The sequence below is a fragment of the Chroicocephalus ridibundus genome, chromosome 4, assembly GCF_963924245.1.
Source record: "Chroicocephalus ridibundus chromosome 4, bChrRid1.1, whole genome shotgun sequence".
Taxonomy (NCBI): Eukaryota; Metazoa; Chordata; class Aves; order Charadriiformes; family Laridae; genus Chroicocephalus; species Chroicocephalus ridibundus.
In genome coordinates, this window is record NC_086287.1 from 27,834,320 (window position 1) to 27,853,026 (window position 18,707).

The 18,707-nt window shown below is 40.5% G+C and overlaps 1 protein-coding gene across 1 annotated transcript; it reads left to right on the forward strand.

The window, feature by feature from the left end:
• Positions 1 to 348: 348 nt before the first annotated feature.
• SNW1 (SNW domain containing 1) lies at positions 349 to 18,133 on the forward strand. The gene is made up of 14 exons (XM_063331331.1): positions 349 to 453; positions 1,428 to 1,581; positions 4,053 to 4,214; positions 9,304 to 9,399; positions 9,525 to 9,631; positions 10,469 to 10,573; positions 10,666 to 10,735; positions 11,415 to 11,480; positions 12,766 to 12,882; positions 13,234 to 13,375; positions 15,068 to 15,164; positions 15,984 to 16,101; positions 17,128 to 17,291; positions 17,373 to 18,133. The coding sequence occupies exons 1-14, from the start codon at positions 440 to 442 to the stop codon at positions 17,575 to 17,577; spliced, it is 1,617 nt and encodes a 538-aa protein (XP_063187401.1). The 5' UTR covers positions 349 to 439; the 3' UTR covers positions 17,578 to 18,133.
• The last annotated feature ends 574 nt before the right edge of the window (positions 18,134 to 18,707 follow it).

The window sequence follows — 18,707 nt, forward strand, 5'->3', positions numbered from 1 at the left end:
TCACACGACTGTGTCCCTCAGGCGGCAGATCCGGGCCCGGGGGTAGCTGCTGGGCCCGGGGGTGGCAGCAGGCCTTGAGGCCGGCCCCAACGGACGGACGGCGCCGCCGGTAGCAGCAGGCCTCGAGGCTAGCCCGGGCGGAGGGAGCTGCCCTCCACAGCCCCGGGCGCCGGGAGGCGACCCCAGAGAAGGCAGAGCCCTTGGGGCGGGGCCGCTCCCTCCGCCCCTCACGGCCGCGTGACAGGCGCCACTGGAGTAGAAAAACGACGTCTCCCATGACGCGTTGCGCTCTGCGCGCGCGTGGTCACGGGAACCGCGACCTCATCCAGACTACAACTCCCAGAGAGTCGCTGCGCCGCCCGGCGCATGCGCAGCTGCTGCCACCGCCCTTCCCCCGCCCCCGCGGCCTGGCTCCCCAGAAGACGACGGAGGCGGCAAGATGGCGCTCACCAGGTGGGTCTGGTCTGCTCCGTCTGGCTCCGTTCGGGTATCTGCTCTCCCCTTCCCCTGCCCGCGGCTTCCCAGCGGCTGTGCGAGGCTCCGGCCGACCAGAAAGGCCGCGCTCGGGGAGTGCACCGCGGGGCCGCGGCCTCTCCTGGGTGGTGGGCCTACTGGGCCGTGAGGAGGCTGGGCCGCGGCCTGGACCGGGGCGGGTCGGGGCTGGGGGAGCCGCCCTGCCCTGGCGGGACGGGGTGTTTGGCATTGCCGCGGGTTCGGGGCTTTGCCTGCCTCGCCTGTTTTCCGTGGGGAGAAGGAGCGCCTCGGCTGGAGGTGGTCGGGTCTGTGGGGTTTTGTCGGGGTTTGCTTACTGGGAGCCGGGGCGAGAGTTCTTTGTTACGAGGTGGTGCGTCTCTGGCAAGGCTCGGGGATGCAGCTTCAGTGGCCGCCCCGGAATGCCCACTCTCTCGGAGGTGGAGGCTTCCTTAAAAAATGCGTAACAGGGCCCCGTAATCTAGACCAGCTGAAAAATGGGAAGTCAAGAAATTGTGTTTCAACTAATTGGCTTTGGGCGGGAGGTACCTGGAATTACGGGGGAGCTTGCTGACAGATCTTGTTGTGGGCGTTTGCTTTGAGAGAAAGGAAGGGGGAGTCGTTGGGACGAAGGGCATGTTTTGTTTTCCTGCTCTGTAGTGGTGGAAGGAACGCACAGTGGTGTGTGACATTTCTCTTGGAGAATGAGCATTGTCACACATTCCCGTTCAAACAAGGATGCGGTGCTTTTGCATCTGTAATCTCAGGAGTTACTGCACTTAGGTTGATGATCACAATATTCAAATTTCATAAACTGATTCTTAATCTGCATAGAGTGATTGTAGAGACTAATAATTTAGTAGTAGACTTGAGCATAATTGAGTGTTACTGAATGAAAGTATCAGAATTAACTTTTTATGTCTCTCTTTTTTTGGTGGCTGTCTGTGGATGTGCAGTTTTTTACCAGCTCCAACCCAGCTGTCTCAAGACCAGCTAGAACTAGAAGAAAGAGCTAGAGCTCAAAGATCTAGGCAGACTGCTCTAGTCTCATCGCGACGGGAACCTCCCCCATACGGTTACCGGAAAGGATGGATACCACGAGTGCTAGAGGTAGATATTTAAATTCACACTGTAGTAGCGTGTCTGTTAATGGCAGGAAAAAAAGTGTGTTTTCTGGAGTAGAAATAAACTCTGAGCATCTTGAGTGTAGCACAGAGTTGTGCAAAGCGTTACCACATGCAGAATTTCCATCCAGACTGATGGGTGTATTCTTGGGTGGGGGAAATTGTTCTATTCACCAGATTACTTAAAATGTTTACTGGTAAATAGGGTATTATAAGGGTTCAGAGATTGTTACGTTGTAGTATGGAAATAGGTCTATGGTCCTTTCAGTTTACAGTCTGTGAAGGCAGGGAAAGATATCTGTATTGTTCCTCTGTCGTTATTTATTAAATACATGTTCCAGATTGTAGCTGGAGTAAGTGAACATGTGTATATCAGAGAACAGAATGGTCGTGTGTGTTGTGTTTGTAGCGTAACAAAAGATAGCTGCTGGTGTTGGAGAAAAATGCTAGAGTTGGAAGGAAGCTTAAAAAATTGTCAGGTATTCATTGTCTATGTGTGTTGCTGGCAAAAGGGTTTTGGACAATGTTGTGTATATTGGCCTTGCCAGCTTAACATAATTTCAACTGGAAATGTTGAAAGGCAGAAGGGTGTATAGAGGTGTATAGCTCTGATTACAAAACTGTTTTAACACGATTTCTCACTGTGACCCGCAAAACCTTGCAGATTTTGAAATTATGTTTGACATAACATATGAGACCTGCTGCTACGAGTCAGAAGCCGGTGCTCTTGGGAGAAGGCATGCTGTTGAGGTTTTGAGAGATGATTTCATGTGTGATCCTGCATTGTCCCCAAGTGCCGTCCTTTCCTGAGCTAGTAACAGCCTTACTCATTTATGTTTGTGTCCCATTTTTGTAAAGATGGATCCAGCACTGTACCATGGGGATCCATTAGTGCTAGATAAGGTGACTTTAAATAGTAGTTCCAGTGGTTCCCTAAAATAAAACATCTTTATATGGGTTTAGCGTTTAATAAAGCATATGATGTTAAAAATAAAACCTTTATTACACCCGGTGTAGGGTTCCCTCCCTACACTGTTGATTATTAAAGTTAGTATTTTAGTGCTTATTCTTTCTAAATGTTATCAATATAACTTCTTTTAAGAAGTCAGGTGATGAAGGTTCTCTATGAGTTTCCAGTATCACCGTGCCACAAAATGATGCACGTCTCAGACTGTTAAGGATTCCTTTCTGCCTTGTAAAAAATGGAAATTCTTCAAGAGCGATAAATGTTTCTAAAGCATAATGTTTGTCCAGTGGTCCTGGAATGCTGTCATTGGAAGAAACAAAATCTGTTCTTAATAGATCAAGAGTTACGCAAAAAAATTTGAGGAATGACTTACTTTTGTTTGGGCTAATACTTTAATATTGATTCTGTAACTAATTGTTGAATGTGGGACATCCAGTGGAATACTTTAAATAACTGAAGCTGTATTTCAGTGAGCTCTTTAAAATGGCATAAGCATGTCTTTCTTTGGAAGGAAGTGTTCTGCTTGTTTATTCCAGCCTCAGTCCAGGTTGCAGTGGTGTTAACCATTCGCTCACATGGTGAACATGGTGGGAGATTAGTCTACCTAATGAAACAAATCAAAGAGGAAGAAGAATGAATTTCTTAATCAGACTCCACATAAGTAGTGCCATTGCAACAGAGGGAGGGGGAGATGCTTGTGCTGCTTTAAGCAAATGCTTCCTCTGAAGAATTGCATTCGAAACCGTAGCCTGAAGCTGTTTTATGAATAGTACCAATTCTGTGTGCATCCGTCTTGATACTGAATCAGGGTGGTCATCTTTGAGAGGTCTTTTGGTTATCTGTACATTAAATGCTTTTACAGCAACACGTTGAAGCAGAGAGGAAATAAACTTTAAGAATATTAGGCTGTTGGGCGCTGGACCAATTTTCAATGTATTCGCACATCAAAGAAAGGAAATGGGATAGCTTGGTATTCATACCGTTGTAAAGCTAGGACCTACAGGCTTTGAAAGGAGTGGAAAGCTTTTAACTTCTTCCCTTCATTATAATGTGGAAAGCAACAAATAACGAGTAGAGATTTTAATTTAAAAGTTGCTGCTCATGTAACTTTAGTATTTCCACAGTTGCTTTATTGCAGAAAGTAAATTTTTGAAGTTCTAATTAATAACTCGCATGTGAATTAAATACTTAATCATATATTGTCTGTAGCATAGTAGGGCCTGCACATTCTAGTCAGTGATATGGGCTCTTGCTCTGTGCGGAGAATAATTATTGCAAGATGTCTCTGCATTTCAGTGTCTTTCATTTTAATAAGTGTAAGTTCTGTAGTCCATTGTTCTCTTACCAGCTAAAATAATCAGTTACTAGAACATTCTGGCAGTGATTCATTTTGTTAAACTCAATCCACTCTTTCATTCCATTTCCCACCCATGCAAATGCTATACCATGTTTTTGTCTTTCAGTCATTCACTACTTCTTATTTTGTGTAGGATTTTGGAGATGGGGGTGCTTTCCCAGAAATTCACGTGGCCCAATATCCATTGGATATGGGTCGAAAGAAGAAAATGTCCAATGCTTTGGCTGTTCAAGTGGATGCAGAAGGAAAAATAAAATACGATGCAATTGCTCGACAAGGACAATCAAAGGACAAGGTAATATTTCTTCAAATATGTAGACTGGCATGTATACCTGGAAAAGTTGCGTGTATACACTGCATATACTTCAACTCATTGGTCTGCCATGAGCATTTTGACAGGGATCACTGTGATCTTCTCTGTTATGTAATTAAAAGGTAAAGCAAAAATGGTGAGAGTCTCTACACAAAGCTGACTTGATAGCTTAGCAGCTTTCGTTAGAGAGCTATCCAGTGAAGGCAGGAAACTGAAATCAGGGCTGAGCACAGGCAGCCTCATTTCAGCGTGTAGCGAGAGTGGGGGGAGACAGAAAACACAGTTCAGCTTTCACAATACCGCACCTTGTGTCTTGCTAATTTAACATTTGAAGCTTCTGTCTGCTTTCGATATTGTTGGGTGCTTTTTCTTTTTTCTTTTTTTTTCATGATTTTAATTGCAGCAGGAAGTATTGTTGGTGGCTATACTCCTAAATTTTTGTGCTAAGTTCATTGATGGCAAGATTCTCATCAAGTTTAATGGTAATCAGCTTCAGTTTTCTGTGTACAGTGGCCTTTCTAAAAACAAAGAGATGACACTTTATCCTGATGTCCTAACTGGTATCAAGGAGACTGGGTACTTGGGTCTCCTAAGTCCACTTTGAGGAGTATCTACATCTGCCTTTTCAAATGTAGCAAAGTGGACTACATTAAAACTTTAATTCTCTTAAGCAGATGTTGAAGGGTGGAAAGCTGCTGAGGCATGACAAAGTGTATGACGAGCTGCTTGTTATAGCAAGCATCTCCTCTAAAGAATAGGGTAATCCAAAGAAAATCTAAGAAGGGAGTTAACTACAAAGGGTGTTTCAGTTAATAGATATGAATAGTTATTTTCAAAATAATTTGACTTCTGCTTTAATTTAGGATGTCTTGAAAAGCTTATGGGTATGTAATATGCCCCATGTCTTACTGCAAAGGAGGAAGGGGAAAAACCTATCTAAACAGAAAAACAAAAGCTGAACTTTATGTCTCAAACGGAAAAAATAGAGTGAGCATTCTAAGAATATTAGGGAAATATTTTTTTTTAACAGGTACATTTTTTTTGTTGTTTTAAATTGATCCTACATTTGCCAAAGTTGCAGAAGGATAGTGCCAATATGATTTTATATTTAACTAATACTCATTTGAGCGTCAAAGAAGTGTCACATGTTATATATCCTCATCCTGTGTGTCATAAATTACTGCAGTACCTTTGGAAAAAAGCAGGTTCAAATTGGGCTCCATGCTGTCATGTGGTAGAAAGTAGCCAGGCTAACCAGAAACAACAGCAGTGGCAATGTTTTTATCAAGGGAACTTTCATTGGGGTTCCGTCAGGCTTTATGTAGCGTCTTGAATTATTTGTCAAGGGGAAGATGCTAAAATATTAATTACACTTAAAGAATGTTGTGAGTAAATATTTGATACTAAATAGAAATTTGACTTAGCCCAAAGCATAAAAAATAATTTGGAGCAGAAAAGTAGACAAGAAGTAATAATCCTACTGGTTTGGAGGAAGGTGTAGAGCAAATAATAAGAAAAAAAAATTAGTGTAGTTAAACCCTCATTTTACAACTTGTCAAATGCATCTTTACCTACTTGTAGGATCAGATTTAACTTGCATATAACAGAACTGTTCTGATGGGGATTGAAGTGTATTTGAAAAAGAACTGGAAACGATCATTGACGTTAGGCAAAAATGACTAATCTTTCACTGTGCGTTATTTGGTTCAGAGTTAGGGTAATACTTAGAACAGGTAAAGTTAAATTTAAGCTGTTAACATTTGTCATATTTGATTCATGAAGATCTGTACCAGCATTCATTGACTTTCCATATGGCATCTCTAACGAAGCAGCAATGTTCACGTTTTGTAGCCATACTTACCAGGATGGAAGAGATGCGTGGCTTTTCCAAAACTGGGCTGTGTAGAACTGGAATTAGGGTTTCCTAACCCTAAAACTCTGCCTTCTGAGTCAGCTTGATTCAGATTGTATCCAGCTGGATGTAAATGCTGGGACTAAAGATAGAGTATTGTGATTCAAGGGGGAGTAAAACTGGGTGAACGGAACAACTTCACTGGATATAGCAGAACTACTATTGCTATTGCTTGATTTTTTTTTTTTTTTTTTTTTTCTTCCCCCAGGGGTGAGAAAGTATTGGCAAAGATGTCCTAGGGAGCAGTTCTTCACTAATCTATGTTGAGTTGAATAATGTGTAATATTTTTTTGTAAGAGAGAACTTCTATTAGTACACTGTCAGTGAGATTACATACAGAAGTTTCATTATCCTGAGAGCTGCGGTCATAATTCAAATTTTTCTTCAATCTTAATACTTAGAGCTAAGTGAAAGAGATACTTAGCAGCCTGCCAGAAATGAGATGGAGTTTCTGATCCTATTCTATGAGCTACTTGTTTGGTCTGAGTTAAGGTGCAAATTTTGCTTTTGCTACAGCTTATGGATTTTTTGAAGTTGAATTTAGTATACTGCCTTCTTGTAGAGGCGGCAGTTCCATTACTCGGACCCCATCGCTAGATGGTTTGTCAGCGGTTTCTGCTTTTGCAGTGGTTCATCTCTCTTGCAGCTGTTGCTTCGGAGAATTTTCCTTGAAAAATGCTGACATAAATGAGATACTCTGACAAGCCTCCTGTTTGGGGCTGGCAGAAAGTCTGCTAGACGTGAAATGCTGGATATCGTTGAAGAACCTGGATGCATGACCTTATGGATCCCAGGATGGAGTTCGTCTGGTTGTCCAGATGAAGGATTTCCAGCATTAACCGTGTGGTTAGGTCTTGTGCTGCTGTTGATTATTCCAGTAATTTCTCTACTCACATGACTGAAAGCCAGGCTAAAATAATGTATCAATAATTGATATACTTTGGTGAGACTGATGCTCTGTCCCCTTAGTAGGAAAATAAGGATGTATAATTGCTTCCTGTGTTGTTAGTAATGCAGAAGAGAGAGTGAAATCAAGGAATGGAACTATTAGGTCCATTACTTTTTTTCTGGCAAGGATGATTTTTCTGTGCAGGAGTTGGATTTCTTCTTAGTGGCCCAAGGAGGAAAAAAAAAAGAACCACAAATCTTACCTACAGTTTTTTCTCAAGCTTGTGAGTTGAATTGAAACACCTGCAGGAGAGAGTAGTTCCATTGTTGAAGGAACTCCTGTTATAGCAATGGAACAGATCAAGAGAATGTGAATATAATTAAAATAATCAAAAGTATTCTTTACTCATAAATATATTTACCTTTCTGGTAGAGATCGGTTTGAGAGCTTGTCGCCAACTTTTTCTCTAGTGTGTGTGCCAGGCTTACAGCCAGGTAATTGTAATGACTTCTAAAATGTGATGTGCTTCATATGGAGAAACTATTGATGAGCACTGTACAGGGCTGCTCTGGATATATAGAATAAAATATGTTGAAGGGAGAGATTTGTGCGTTACAAATGAAGACGTTTCTGTCAGGACACTTGGGTCTATCAGATGTCTTGTGAAACTCTGAATGTGATTGATGACTAAATCCTACCATGAGCTACAGTATCTTACACAACTAGTTAGGTAAGATTTCTCTTTCTGGCAGCAATGGCGTGCAGATTTCTATTTGCTGCCCGTTAAGGCTGCCCCAGCCAGAGAGGGTGTCAGGTAGCTGTACGAAAAATTGAGCATTTCATTTCTGCCTAAAGGAGATTCTTTCTGCTTTTCAGCAGCAATCAAAACAAAATATCTGAAACACAGGTCGATGCTTCCTTTTAAATTTCATAGATAAAAAATGGTAGTGAATGTGAATACTACAATATCAAACAATTGCAGTCTCCTCTTTGTCTTAGATTAATAAAACATCTTAACATTACTGTTAAAATAAGGTAAATATCTAAAAAAACAACACAGTGCAACATCTTTGTCTGCCTGTCTGTATCACCTCAAAAAAGGACTTCAATTAGAACATGCAACTATAGAAGTTTTTGATGGAGACAAAATTTTTTTGTATTTTCAGGCTAGTTTAATCTATATTAGGGATTTCTTCCATGTTAATGTAGCTTGCCATTTGCGTGCAGTACTGAAGGGTTTAAACAGTTCATGTAGCTCATTTGTACCTCAGTGTCCTGTAGTTTTTAGAGCATCTCTTAGACTTTTCTGCTTTCTTTTTTGTCTTCTGAGATACTCTGAGCTCTTGCAGCATACTTTGCTCTTCGTGCAGCAAGGCACTTGGACTTAGAGTTAATTACCTTACAGGAACACTGCTCTTCAGATGTCCTTCATTCAGCATTTGAGGAGCTAGGATATTATTTATACTAATTCTGAGGATGAAAATTTTAGGAGTGAAGGCTGAGAAGCAGTAAATGGCTCTTGTGTGACAAATTAATGCTGAGACTAAAGGTCAGTTTCATAGCTAGACGTGCATTTTATAATAAACTTGAAATAATAGTTGTAATGACTTTTAACCCTTTGAACTAAGACTTTTTAATGTTGTTTTGTTGGACAAATGTGAAGCATTAATGCAATGTAATAATTTTTTTCCCTATAGCCATCTAATAGTATTCTTTCCCTATATTTAAAATCGGGGCTTAAAGCTACTGACAGCTAGCTGCATGTTGTATGAAGACTGAAGTCCCTATATAAGGGAAAGTGTCAAGAACAGATTGCTTAAGCTTTTTTTTTTTTTTTCAAGAAAATAGGAAACATAATGAAATTTTAAAAATCTAGATGCTGAAGAACACTTGTATCAAATTCTTAAGTAATCCTTGAAAAAAGAAGTACAAATGTGGATTATTCTTTTTCCTGCCTTGGGGACCCTGAAAAAGGAAAAGAGTAGGAAAGAGAAGCAGGAAACTGGTGTCTAATCCCACATCTGAGAGTGATTTACAGAATTATATTTAATCAGATTGCTTCTTTTCTTCAATTATTCCATCTATAAAACAGTTCAGAGTATACTCTTGTTCTATGGGAGTCATTGAAGAATATGTAATTGTAATGCCTTTAGAGTTGTATACCAATTTTCTTTAGTACCTAAAGTATAATCTAGGCCTGAAACATTTCCTTTGATATATGTACATTTATTCCTGTTCACCAGCATTGATTAAAATATAATGTCTTCCAGGTTATTTACAGCAAATACACAGATCTTGTGCCAAAAGAGGTCATGAATGTGGATGATCCTGAACTGCAAAGACCAGATGAGGAGGCAATTAGAGAGGTATTATATGTTATGTTATATATATATATATAAAATAAATTATTATGTTATATGATAGTTATTAGTGGTATATTGTATGTCTTGCATATGTGATGAGGTGCATCCTGTGGTATTTTTGTCTTCAGATAACAGAGAAGACAAGAGCAGCCTTGGAGAAATCAGTCTCTCAAAAAGTTGCAGCAGCCATGCCAGTTCGAGCAGCTGACAAACTAGCTCCTGCACAGTACATTCGGTATGTAGTGCTGGTGTATGTGTAAGGTATTGTTATATATAAAATTGATTAAAATTAGGATATTGCTTGAATTTCTGAGAACGGAAATTCCTCTTGAATTCTGTTCTTCTGGAAGTAATATGAAACTGGCTTGCGTATTTTGAATTAACCCACTGATGATAACTTGGTTTGAAGTGCATTGAAATATGTAATAACATGTCATGACTTGTGGCGCTTTGTGGAGGGGTTATTGTTTTAGCAGCAAAATATAGATTTGTCGGGGAGCACTATTAATGGTGTTGCCCTGAAAACAGACTCTTTACTGGGAGTTTCAAGTCAAGACAAGGCATGTAATAAAGTTCTTCCCTCGTATAAAATGAGCAATTGGAAAGAATTGGAATTACTAGAAGGATGATACTTATTTATGGGGATTTTCCGCTGCAAACACAGAAAAATTCCATGTAGGGTTAGACTTGGCCTGAGGTTAATTCTGAAAAAAGTATGTGAAGAGGTTTTTAATAACCAGTAAGTAGTCACCAGGGATTCACAGACATGGGTAGAAAGTATTGTGACATGCTCCATGTACTCTGTTAGTTTCTTTCTTCTACTTCAGAATCTAGGTTGAAAGAGGAGAATATAGCTCTGGGAAGATACATTCTGTCTGGTGTAATTGATTGTCTGCATTCAGTCCAGTATCCTCTGTGCAGTTACCTGCTCCTGGTGTTCACAGTGGAAAAGTCTTAAATTGGTGTGGAGGAAATGAAAACGCAGTTAGAGCAGTGAACTGAGTAAAAATGGGGTGGGTAAGGAGTATCTAGCTGTGCGCAGAGAACTGAGCGCTTTGATTGTTTTACTCAGGTACACACCATCTCAGCAAGGTGTTGCCTTCAACTCTGGAGCAAAACAGAGAGTTATTCGGATGGTGGAAATGCAGAAGGACCCTATGGAGCCTCCGAGATTCAAGTAACTATTAAAACTTGTTCATGGCAAATAGAAGATTCTGAAGTGTATTTCCATACAACATGCTGATTGTAATTGTTTTCTCAATTGTTCAGAATTAACAAGAAGATTCCGCGTGGACCACCTTCTCCTCCAGCACCTGTAATGCACTCTCCTAGTAGAAAGGTATGAAATGCCATAGCTGTTCTCAGTTTTGAATTCTAGACGAGTTCACAAATTCTAATTTGATCTAGTTCATGTCTGTGTACATTCACTTTCTTTTGATGTGATGTTAAGTGATAAACTTGGTGCCTGGTGCAGTCTTTTTGGTTTTTTTCTGGGCAGTTCTGATAGTAGCTCTCTTCTTATGTACCTTGTCAAAGGTTGAGTAGATTTCCCATGTATTTTATGCACGGCTGCATTGATGGAGTTGTTTATAGCATGGATTTGTTGACTGAGGCTTTAGCCTTAGTACACTGATACTGCTTTTAGATAACACTATTAAGCTAAGCCTTAATAACACTAACTTGTGTTATTGTGTTATTAAGGATTAGCTCTCTTCTGAGAGATGGGTGTGGTGGTGGTTCATCAGTTTCTTACAACTTGAGCTGTTGGCTGGGAGTTCCGGCCTGTGTGACAAAAGTTTAAGACGATGGCTGAAAAGCTGGTCATGACTTTACTCAATGTTGGCAAAGGTACTGTGCAGAAATGAACATCTTCTTGCTGCAAAGAGTTGGGTTTTTTGTGGCAGTGTCCTGAACTCTTTACTCTTATTTCAGTAGTTTCACAGCTGTCTTTGAGAAAGAAAACAGTATTTCCTTTTGCTGTAAATCTAAAGATGACTCTGCTTTTTCTCTTAAATCAGATGACTGTGAAAGAGCAGCAAGAGTGGAAAATTCCTCCATGCATTTCAAACTGGAAAAATGCAAAGGTAATTAAATTGTCATAAATTCACCTTTCCAATGTTGCACCATGCTGGGAGACTTCTGTGAATGATTTAAGCTTGAATAATACTGGTTTTAAACCCTTAGAGTTAGGTAAAGGGGCTGCTTCCAGCATGGAGAACAAATGATTGCACAACTCAGTTTTTTCTCTCTTTGGCATATAAGAGTTGTCAAATTGACAGCAGTATAGAACTGAGAGAGAGTATATTACTTCATAACAGACATTATGCATTTTGAGAGGAAAACTGGCATTAGTTAAAATCCCCATAATAGTGCAGTATATGGAATCGGAAACCAAAGTCTCCAGAGCTCACAAAGTAAAGCCATCTAAACTGAAAAGGGAAGGGTAATTTATAGAGAACCAAGCATGTTTCTTTTTAATACTGCAGTCCAAATTTCTGGAAAGTTCTCCGTGTTGCATTCTTTTACTAATGAGTGTTCATCACAGGTTAGCTTAGCTATTTTTATTCCTTGTTTGGGTAGGTATGTCCTGTCCCTTTCGATCTTTATCAGCCAGTGAGTTCATGTTCAGAGAGAAGGGAGAATTTATAATTTGCTGCAGTAACTGGTCTAATCATTCTCAAACTTACCAAGCTGTTGTCATGAGGCAGCCTCTTCAAATGGAGGAAGGAAAAGCTGCATGTTTGGATGTTGTTTTTTTTTTTTTATTCTACACCAACACAGCTGTATAACTGGGACTGATGCTAATTAGTAGATCAAATTTTAGGTTACAGATGCTAAAACCGAAGCAAAAATTTTGTAGAGCTCGCTAAAGAATCTTAAAATACCATCTATAAATAATTTTAAATTTCAGCTTTTGAAAGCAAAATTGGCATTTAGCGTCTCTTACTTTTGCTGGCAGCCTTGCCCCTTACTTTCTCATTTTGAATCAGCTAACCTCTTAACAGGTATGAAAACAGTTTAGGGAAAACAGTTTTTAAGCACAAATGGTAAAACAGCTCAGAGACTGGGAAAGCTGTTATCTGTCGTTCTTAACACAAAGCACAGAGTGGACCTTACCAATAAAAGATCGTTATTTGTACTGAGATGTAACTTGAAGGGAAATTGTGATTCCAGTTTGGGATTGGAGTGAAGCTCAGTGTTACCTGGAATGAATATGAAGTATGTATAAAGGAGGTCCATCGAGGCGTATTAATGTTGGGTTGTGAGTTTTGTGCATATTTTTGTTTTCTTACACAATAAATGCAATAAAGTTTGTTATTACAAATAAGTTAGTTTCTGTGATTAACTGCCTCTCTGTTTCCATTGTAGGGTTACACCATTCCGTTAGATAAGCGTCTGGCTGCAGACGGCAGAGGACTCCAGACTGTTCATATTAATGAAAACTTTGCCAAGCTTGCTGAGGCTCTCTATATAGCTGACAGAAAGGTCAGGTCGTTGTTTATACTGTTTTGTTCCATGTGGTTTTACATTCTTTTTATGCTTAATTTCCTTGAGAAAATCAACCGTGAATAGGCTATAGCTTTTTGTTTTGTCCTGCTTCTTGGCTAACATAAGACGTAAGGTCTTATCCCCGATGTCTTTGAATCAGTGGCTCGGTGTGGGTTAGATTATTGGAGGTTGTGGGTCACGTTTCTCAGCTCTAACTGCTGAGACTGTCTGGCTTTGAACTTCATGACTTGATTCCTGCCCTTTTGACTGGATAACTCCATGACAGAAGATCTGCTTGCATCCCAGGTGCTAACTTTCTGTCTTTTTAACTGCGTTTTATGTGTGCAGGCTCGTGAGGCAGTAGAGATGCGTGCCCAGGTGGAGAGAAAGATGGCTCAGAAAGAAAAGGAGAAACATGAGGAAAAGCTACGAGAAATGGCTCAGAAAGCCAGGGAGAGAAGAGCAGGGATCAAAACCCATGTTGAAAAAGGTACATTTCTTTGTTATTAAGATGCTATGGTTTTTCTTAGCAGTCTCTGAAGTGTGGGTTTGGAGAAATAACCTGAGAAATTATAATACCTAAATATCAACTGTAATTTCTCAGCGTGACATCTGTTCTTCATTTCTTCACTTGATTAGCAAGTGAATTTGGTTAATCCACTGGCTGGTTTGATGGGATCTGGATTTGAACCTCACAGCAGTATGACAGCATATACAGGTTTAGGACGTTGTTGAGTTTCAGAGTTGTTAATGGATCAGTGAAAGTAATGGCTTTCATGGACTGTTCTAAACTAATCATTTTTTTTAGAAAAGGCTTGTTGCAGATGGAGAACAACTTTGTTTACAAGAACTAAACCATCTTTAAGGTTTCAAAGATGGTAAATGCAATATTCTGTCTCTTGCACTAACCAGTCCTGCAGGACTGTAGTTCTTTTGGCCATTAGGCCCAAAACCTGCTAACCTAACTAAATCATAACCATTGTGGTGAGACTTATGTTTTGATTGAAATGATGCTTCAACGATCAAAATGCTGAGCTTACAAAGCAGTTACGATCTCTCTAGAAGGTTGAGGATATGGTCATATAATGCCAAATCCAGCAGGCCGGGGACTGGCTGGCTGGAGAGCCACTCTGTTGAAAAGGACCTGAGAGTCCCAGTGGATAATATGCTAAACGTAAGCCAGCGGTGTGCCCTGGCAGCGGCAACGCGAAGGGCATACTAAGCTGCATCTACAGGAGTGTAACCTGTAGGTCAAGGGAAGTAATCATTTCCTTTTACTGGTGACCTGTTAGACTGCATCTGGAATACTGTGTGCAGTTATGGGCCTCCAGGTACAAGACAGACATTGATAAACTGGAGTGAGTTCAGTGGAGGGCCATCAAAATGGTCAAGGGGCTAGAGTATCTGCCTAGTCAGGAAATGCTGAGAAGAAGGAAGCTTGTTGTGCCAGAAGATGTGGCTTTGGAGGGACCTAATGGGAGCTTTCCCATATCTACAAGGAGATTCTCAGAGCTCTTAGCTAAGCTGCACCTTGGAAGAATGAGAAAGTGGTCAAAAGTTGAAGCAGGAAACTCCAACTACATGTGAGGAGAAAAATTTTCACCTTGAGGACAAGCAGCAGTGGAACAAGTTGCCCAGGGGAGGCTGGCAGTCTCTACTGTGGAGGTTCTTCCCACCTGAGTGGGCAGAGCCCTGGGCAACCTGGTTTGAATTCAGCATTGATCCTGCTTTCAGCAGGAGGTTGAACTAGAGACTCCCTTCCAGCCTGAGTGATTTTCTGATACTGAGTCACAGAATGTTCTTCAAAGCACTTAGATGCCTGCGTGTTTGAATGATCTTTTTAAACTTAAGAGATAAACGTATGATATGGTGATCTGTAGGTGTTTTAGGATATCCATTCCTAGATGGACAAGTATTCTAAGTTTGTGAAAGTTTAGAAAACATAGTTGTTGGACGTGTCGGCTTTAACCCTCTTGTCAAGGACAGTTAATTGGTTGTGGCATAAGGAAGCTATGGTTTCCCATGTGTTCAGTTTGTTTAAGGTGTAACATTTTAAATAGTGCTAGGGGTCACTTCTCTTCTATAAAAGAATACTGAATCGAATCACTGTGCCAATGTCTGTGGCATAGTTAATTCAGACTTCAAATATGTGTCTATAATGAGCAATCTTGCGTTTGTTCAGAGGATGGAGAAGCTAGAGAAAGAGATGAAATCAGACATGACCGGCGCAAAGAGAGACAGCATGACAGAAACCTTTCTAGGGCAGCTCCTGACAAAAGGTGAGTCACAAAAGAAAGCGGCTTTATTCCTGTACTGGCATGGGCTTCTCCACTAGGGAAACTATTGCACTGGGCTTCCTTTTGCTTGATGTGGGTACCTGAATTTTGCCTTGTGGAGATATTCGCTGGTATGAAGCGCTGTTCATTCATTGTGTGAAATGGTATTACTGTGTTAGTGTACGGCAGTCCCCTCTTCTAAATTTAGAATTTTCCAGGTGAATGGAGATGGGGGGGTGTTGGTTTTGTGTGCGATTTTCTTTAGTAGCACTTCAGTATATTCAGATTTAATTAACATGTTGACAGCAAAGGTTGAAAGCTAGATCCTATAACTTCAGTGAGACCAGAGTATCAGTAGTGGCTTTGTTTCTTGAAGCTGTCCGTTTGAAGTAAGCTTAGATTCATGAGTGTAGGCTGAAGTATCTTCCTTGCCCAAGCCAGTGAGATTTCTGAGCGCAAACGGTTTCTGGAGGCTTAGAATCTCTAATATCTTAAAATTAGATTGCTTGGCCTTCCGAGTATATAATTACACTAGTTCTTGCAAAAAATAAATACGACATTTTTAGACCAAGTCAGCTTGATGTAAGTTGCAGATAGTGGAAAGCAAATTTAAATGTAATGCCCAGCTGAACATAACTTTCCCAAATGTTTCCTTTGCCAGGAGACAAATTTTAAATGTTAGCAAGTGGGGAAGGGCAACAGTCAAAATCTGGCTGGTGAGGCGTTTTGTTAGCAACTGCTACAGGATCAGGTTGCAGTTGAGCACATCAAGAAATGCGGTTTATGACCTAGTAAAACTTTTTTTTTTTTTTTTAAATTCAGGTCAAAGCTGCAGAGAAATGAGAACAGAGATATCAGTGAAGTTATTGCCCTAGGAGTACCCAACCCCAGGCCATCCAATGAACTCCAGTATGACCAGAGGCTGTTCAACCAGAGCAAGGTAAAAATACCTTTTCACAGCTATGCAGCTTTCTGTGAGGACGTGCTCGTCCTTCCGTAGTGGCTGTGGCTAGAATACTAAAGGGACACTGTTCTCACGGTTGTTGTGGATACTCTGAAACAAGGCTCTACATAACTGGTTAGGAGATCTCCTTTATCCATACCTGATGCAACAAAAAGTGGAATATTCTGAATGTATAACTGAATTAAAATGGTTTTGTTGTGGTTTTTCTCACTGGGGAATCAGGAGAAAGAAGCTGTTTTGCCTTCAAGCTGCAGTGACCCCATTTTCTTCTTTTGTATAAACGTACTGTTTGAATAAGGGAAATTTGCTCGGAGACAGAAGCAAGTAAATACTTTCTATTCCCGTTATTGCTTATGTTAAAAATCCTTCTGAAGATATAAATAGTTAACAACAACATTTATTTTCGCTGAACTTTATACTATTCAGAGATGAAAAAGTAGATTAGGCTACAGAAAGTCCCTGAATAGACCTGCAGTTTGTCAATCATTCTTTTTCATGTCCCCAGTGAAAGACCTGCGGGCAGACAGGAAAGCTGATGAATCAAAAGTGAAGAACAGGCAGGCACTTCTGCTTTCACAGTTTACATGAGGCTCTGTGTGGTTTCGATCAGTCAGCTTGTATCATGTTTTCCAGAAATTCTGAATAATATCCATTCTGTATGGTTGTACTTGGCTGTTATAGACAGCTGTACTTGCAGGACAAACTGAAATGATCCATTACTCTGAAATATGAACGGTCCGTAATTCTTCCTTTTGCTTTCTGGAAGAGCAGAATTGGCCCTGACTGAAGCTTGTAATAACAATTGTGTCGTGTTGTCTGGCCTTAATCCCAGACCCAAAACCACTCATATCCTAATGGATGTGCTTGAACTCATTTGAAATCAATAGTAAATCACATGGTACCATCTTTGTGTATCTGTGTGACACCATCTGAGGTTAAAATAAATTAGCTGAAGTTTTGCAGACTCGTTTGTGTTATGCTGCTGTTCTTCCTTCTTCACAGGGTATGGACAGTGGCTTTGCTGGAGGAGAAGATGAAATTTATAATGTTTATGACCAGCCTTGGAGAAGTGGCAAGGATATGGCCCAAAACATCTACAGGCCAAGTAAAAATGTGGATAAGGACATGTATGGTGATGATCTAGAGGCTCGAATAAAGACCAATAGGTAAGAAAATAAAATTAAGAAATACTCTTAATTAACTACTCTGGAGTTACAATCAACTGAGTATCGCCTCTTCTCCTGCAGGTTTGTTCCTGACAAAGAGTTTTCTAACTCTGATCGTAACACCAGAGGGAGGGGCAGAGACGGACCTGTTCAATTTGAGGAGGATCCCTTTGGTTTGGACAAGTTTCTGGAAGAAGCTAAGCAACATGGTGGCTCTAAACGGCCATCGGATAGCAGCCGCCCAAAAGAACACGAGCATGAGAGCAAAAAGAGGAGGAAGGACTGAATGCCTCTGCTCTTGGAGAGGTAGAGAAATGGACTCCGAGCTTGGACTTCATGCAAAAAGCATTTTTAATATCAGAGGGGGAATGGTGTTTTAATGCAGCAGTTCACAACTCTTGTTGTGTGGGTATATGTACACCCATTAATTCTACGTAGGACAGCTACCCCTGGAGCGTGGAGGAATGGAGACCACTTTGAAACATTTCACAAGGGAATTTAGCACTTTAGCAAGTGCTCCCACTTTGCTGATTCCCTGTTGCCCAGCATCTCAGGGTAAGAATGTAGCCCCTTCCTACAGCTTTAGTTTTTGTAGGTAGCTAAAGCTTTTACTTCATCTGTTGACAGTTTCCTGCTGTATGTAATTATTGTCTTATGCTGTAATGGATGCTAGGGAGTTTATGATTCAGTGTTTCTTTAGTAGTGTGGCTATACAGTTTATTTGAACAAGGAGGGGAAACAGCTGGATTCTGTTTTAAAACAAATACTCATTCATAGTTTCTCAGTAATCTTTATTTTAGTTTCTTTACATTTAGTGAAATAAAGCCTCCTTCCACCGCTCACTGACTTTGATTCTTCCTTTGACTGCGTCTTCTACGGGTCTGCTGTTTGAGAGTGAGCTGAAAACAATGGAAATTATTCAAATTAGTTAGATAGGCAAGAAGGTTTGATATTTTTCATTTCTGATCTTCCAGAATATTGATATGGAAAGTGGAAGATGGGTTTATAACTGATTCAGTTTCACGAGCCATAACCACAAATGCTAAGCTCCTGACAGGAAAGCTGACTATAATTTGCGCAGCAGTTCCTAGTCCTGTGAGGCAAAATGCAGCTTAAAAGCTTGTGCTTTCAAGTGGAACTAATAGAAGGTAACTGTCTAAACTGAGCCTAGAACAAAGTAGGAGGGGTGCTCATATATTTTGCTTCTAGAGAAGCCTGCATTTTTGAAGAAATGAAGAATGTTAACTACTGCCTGCCTTCTGCGTTTTATTTCACTATAAAGAAGCCTCTTAGCTCCAGCACCTCTTGGGAGAGTATCGTCCTTGAAGCCTAGGCAGTTAAGTGAACGTGGCTATCTTCCAGCTTCAAGAATAAAAAGCAGCAAAATAACTTCCAAGAAATTGACACTAAATACTC

Excerpts from the sequence above, each read along its gene's own strand:
- SNW1 (XM_063331331.1), top strand. Across the intron at positions 1,582-4,052 it reads GGATACCACGAGTGCTAGAG|GATTTTGGAGATGGGGGTGC; the intron begins GTAGATATTTAA and ends TATTTTGTGTAG. Across the intron at positions 10,574-10,665 it reads ATGGAGCCTCCGAGATTCAA|AATTAACAAGAAGATTCCGC; the intron begins GTAACTATTAAA and ends TCAATTGTTCAG.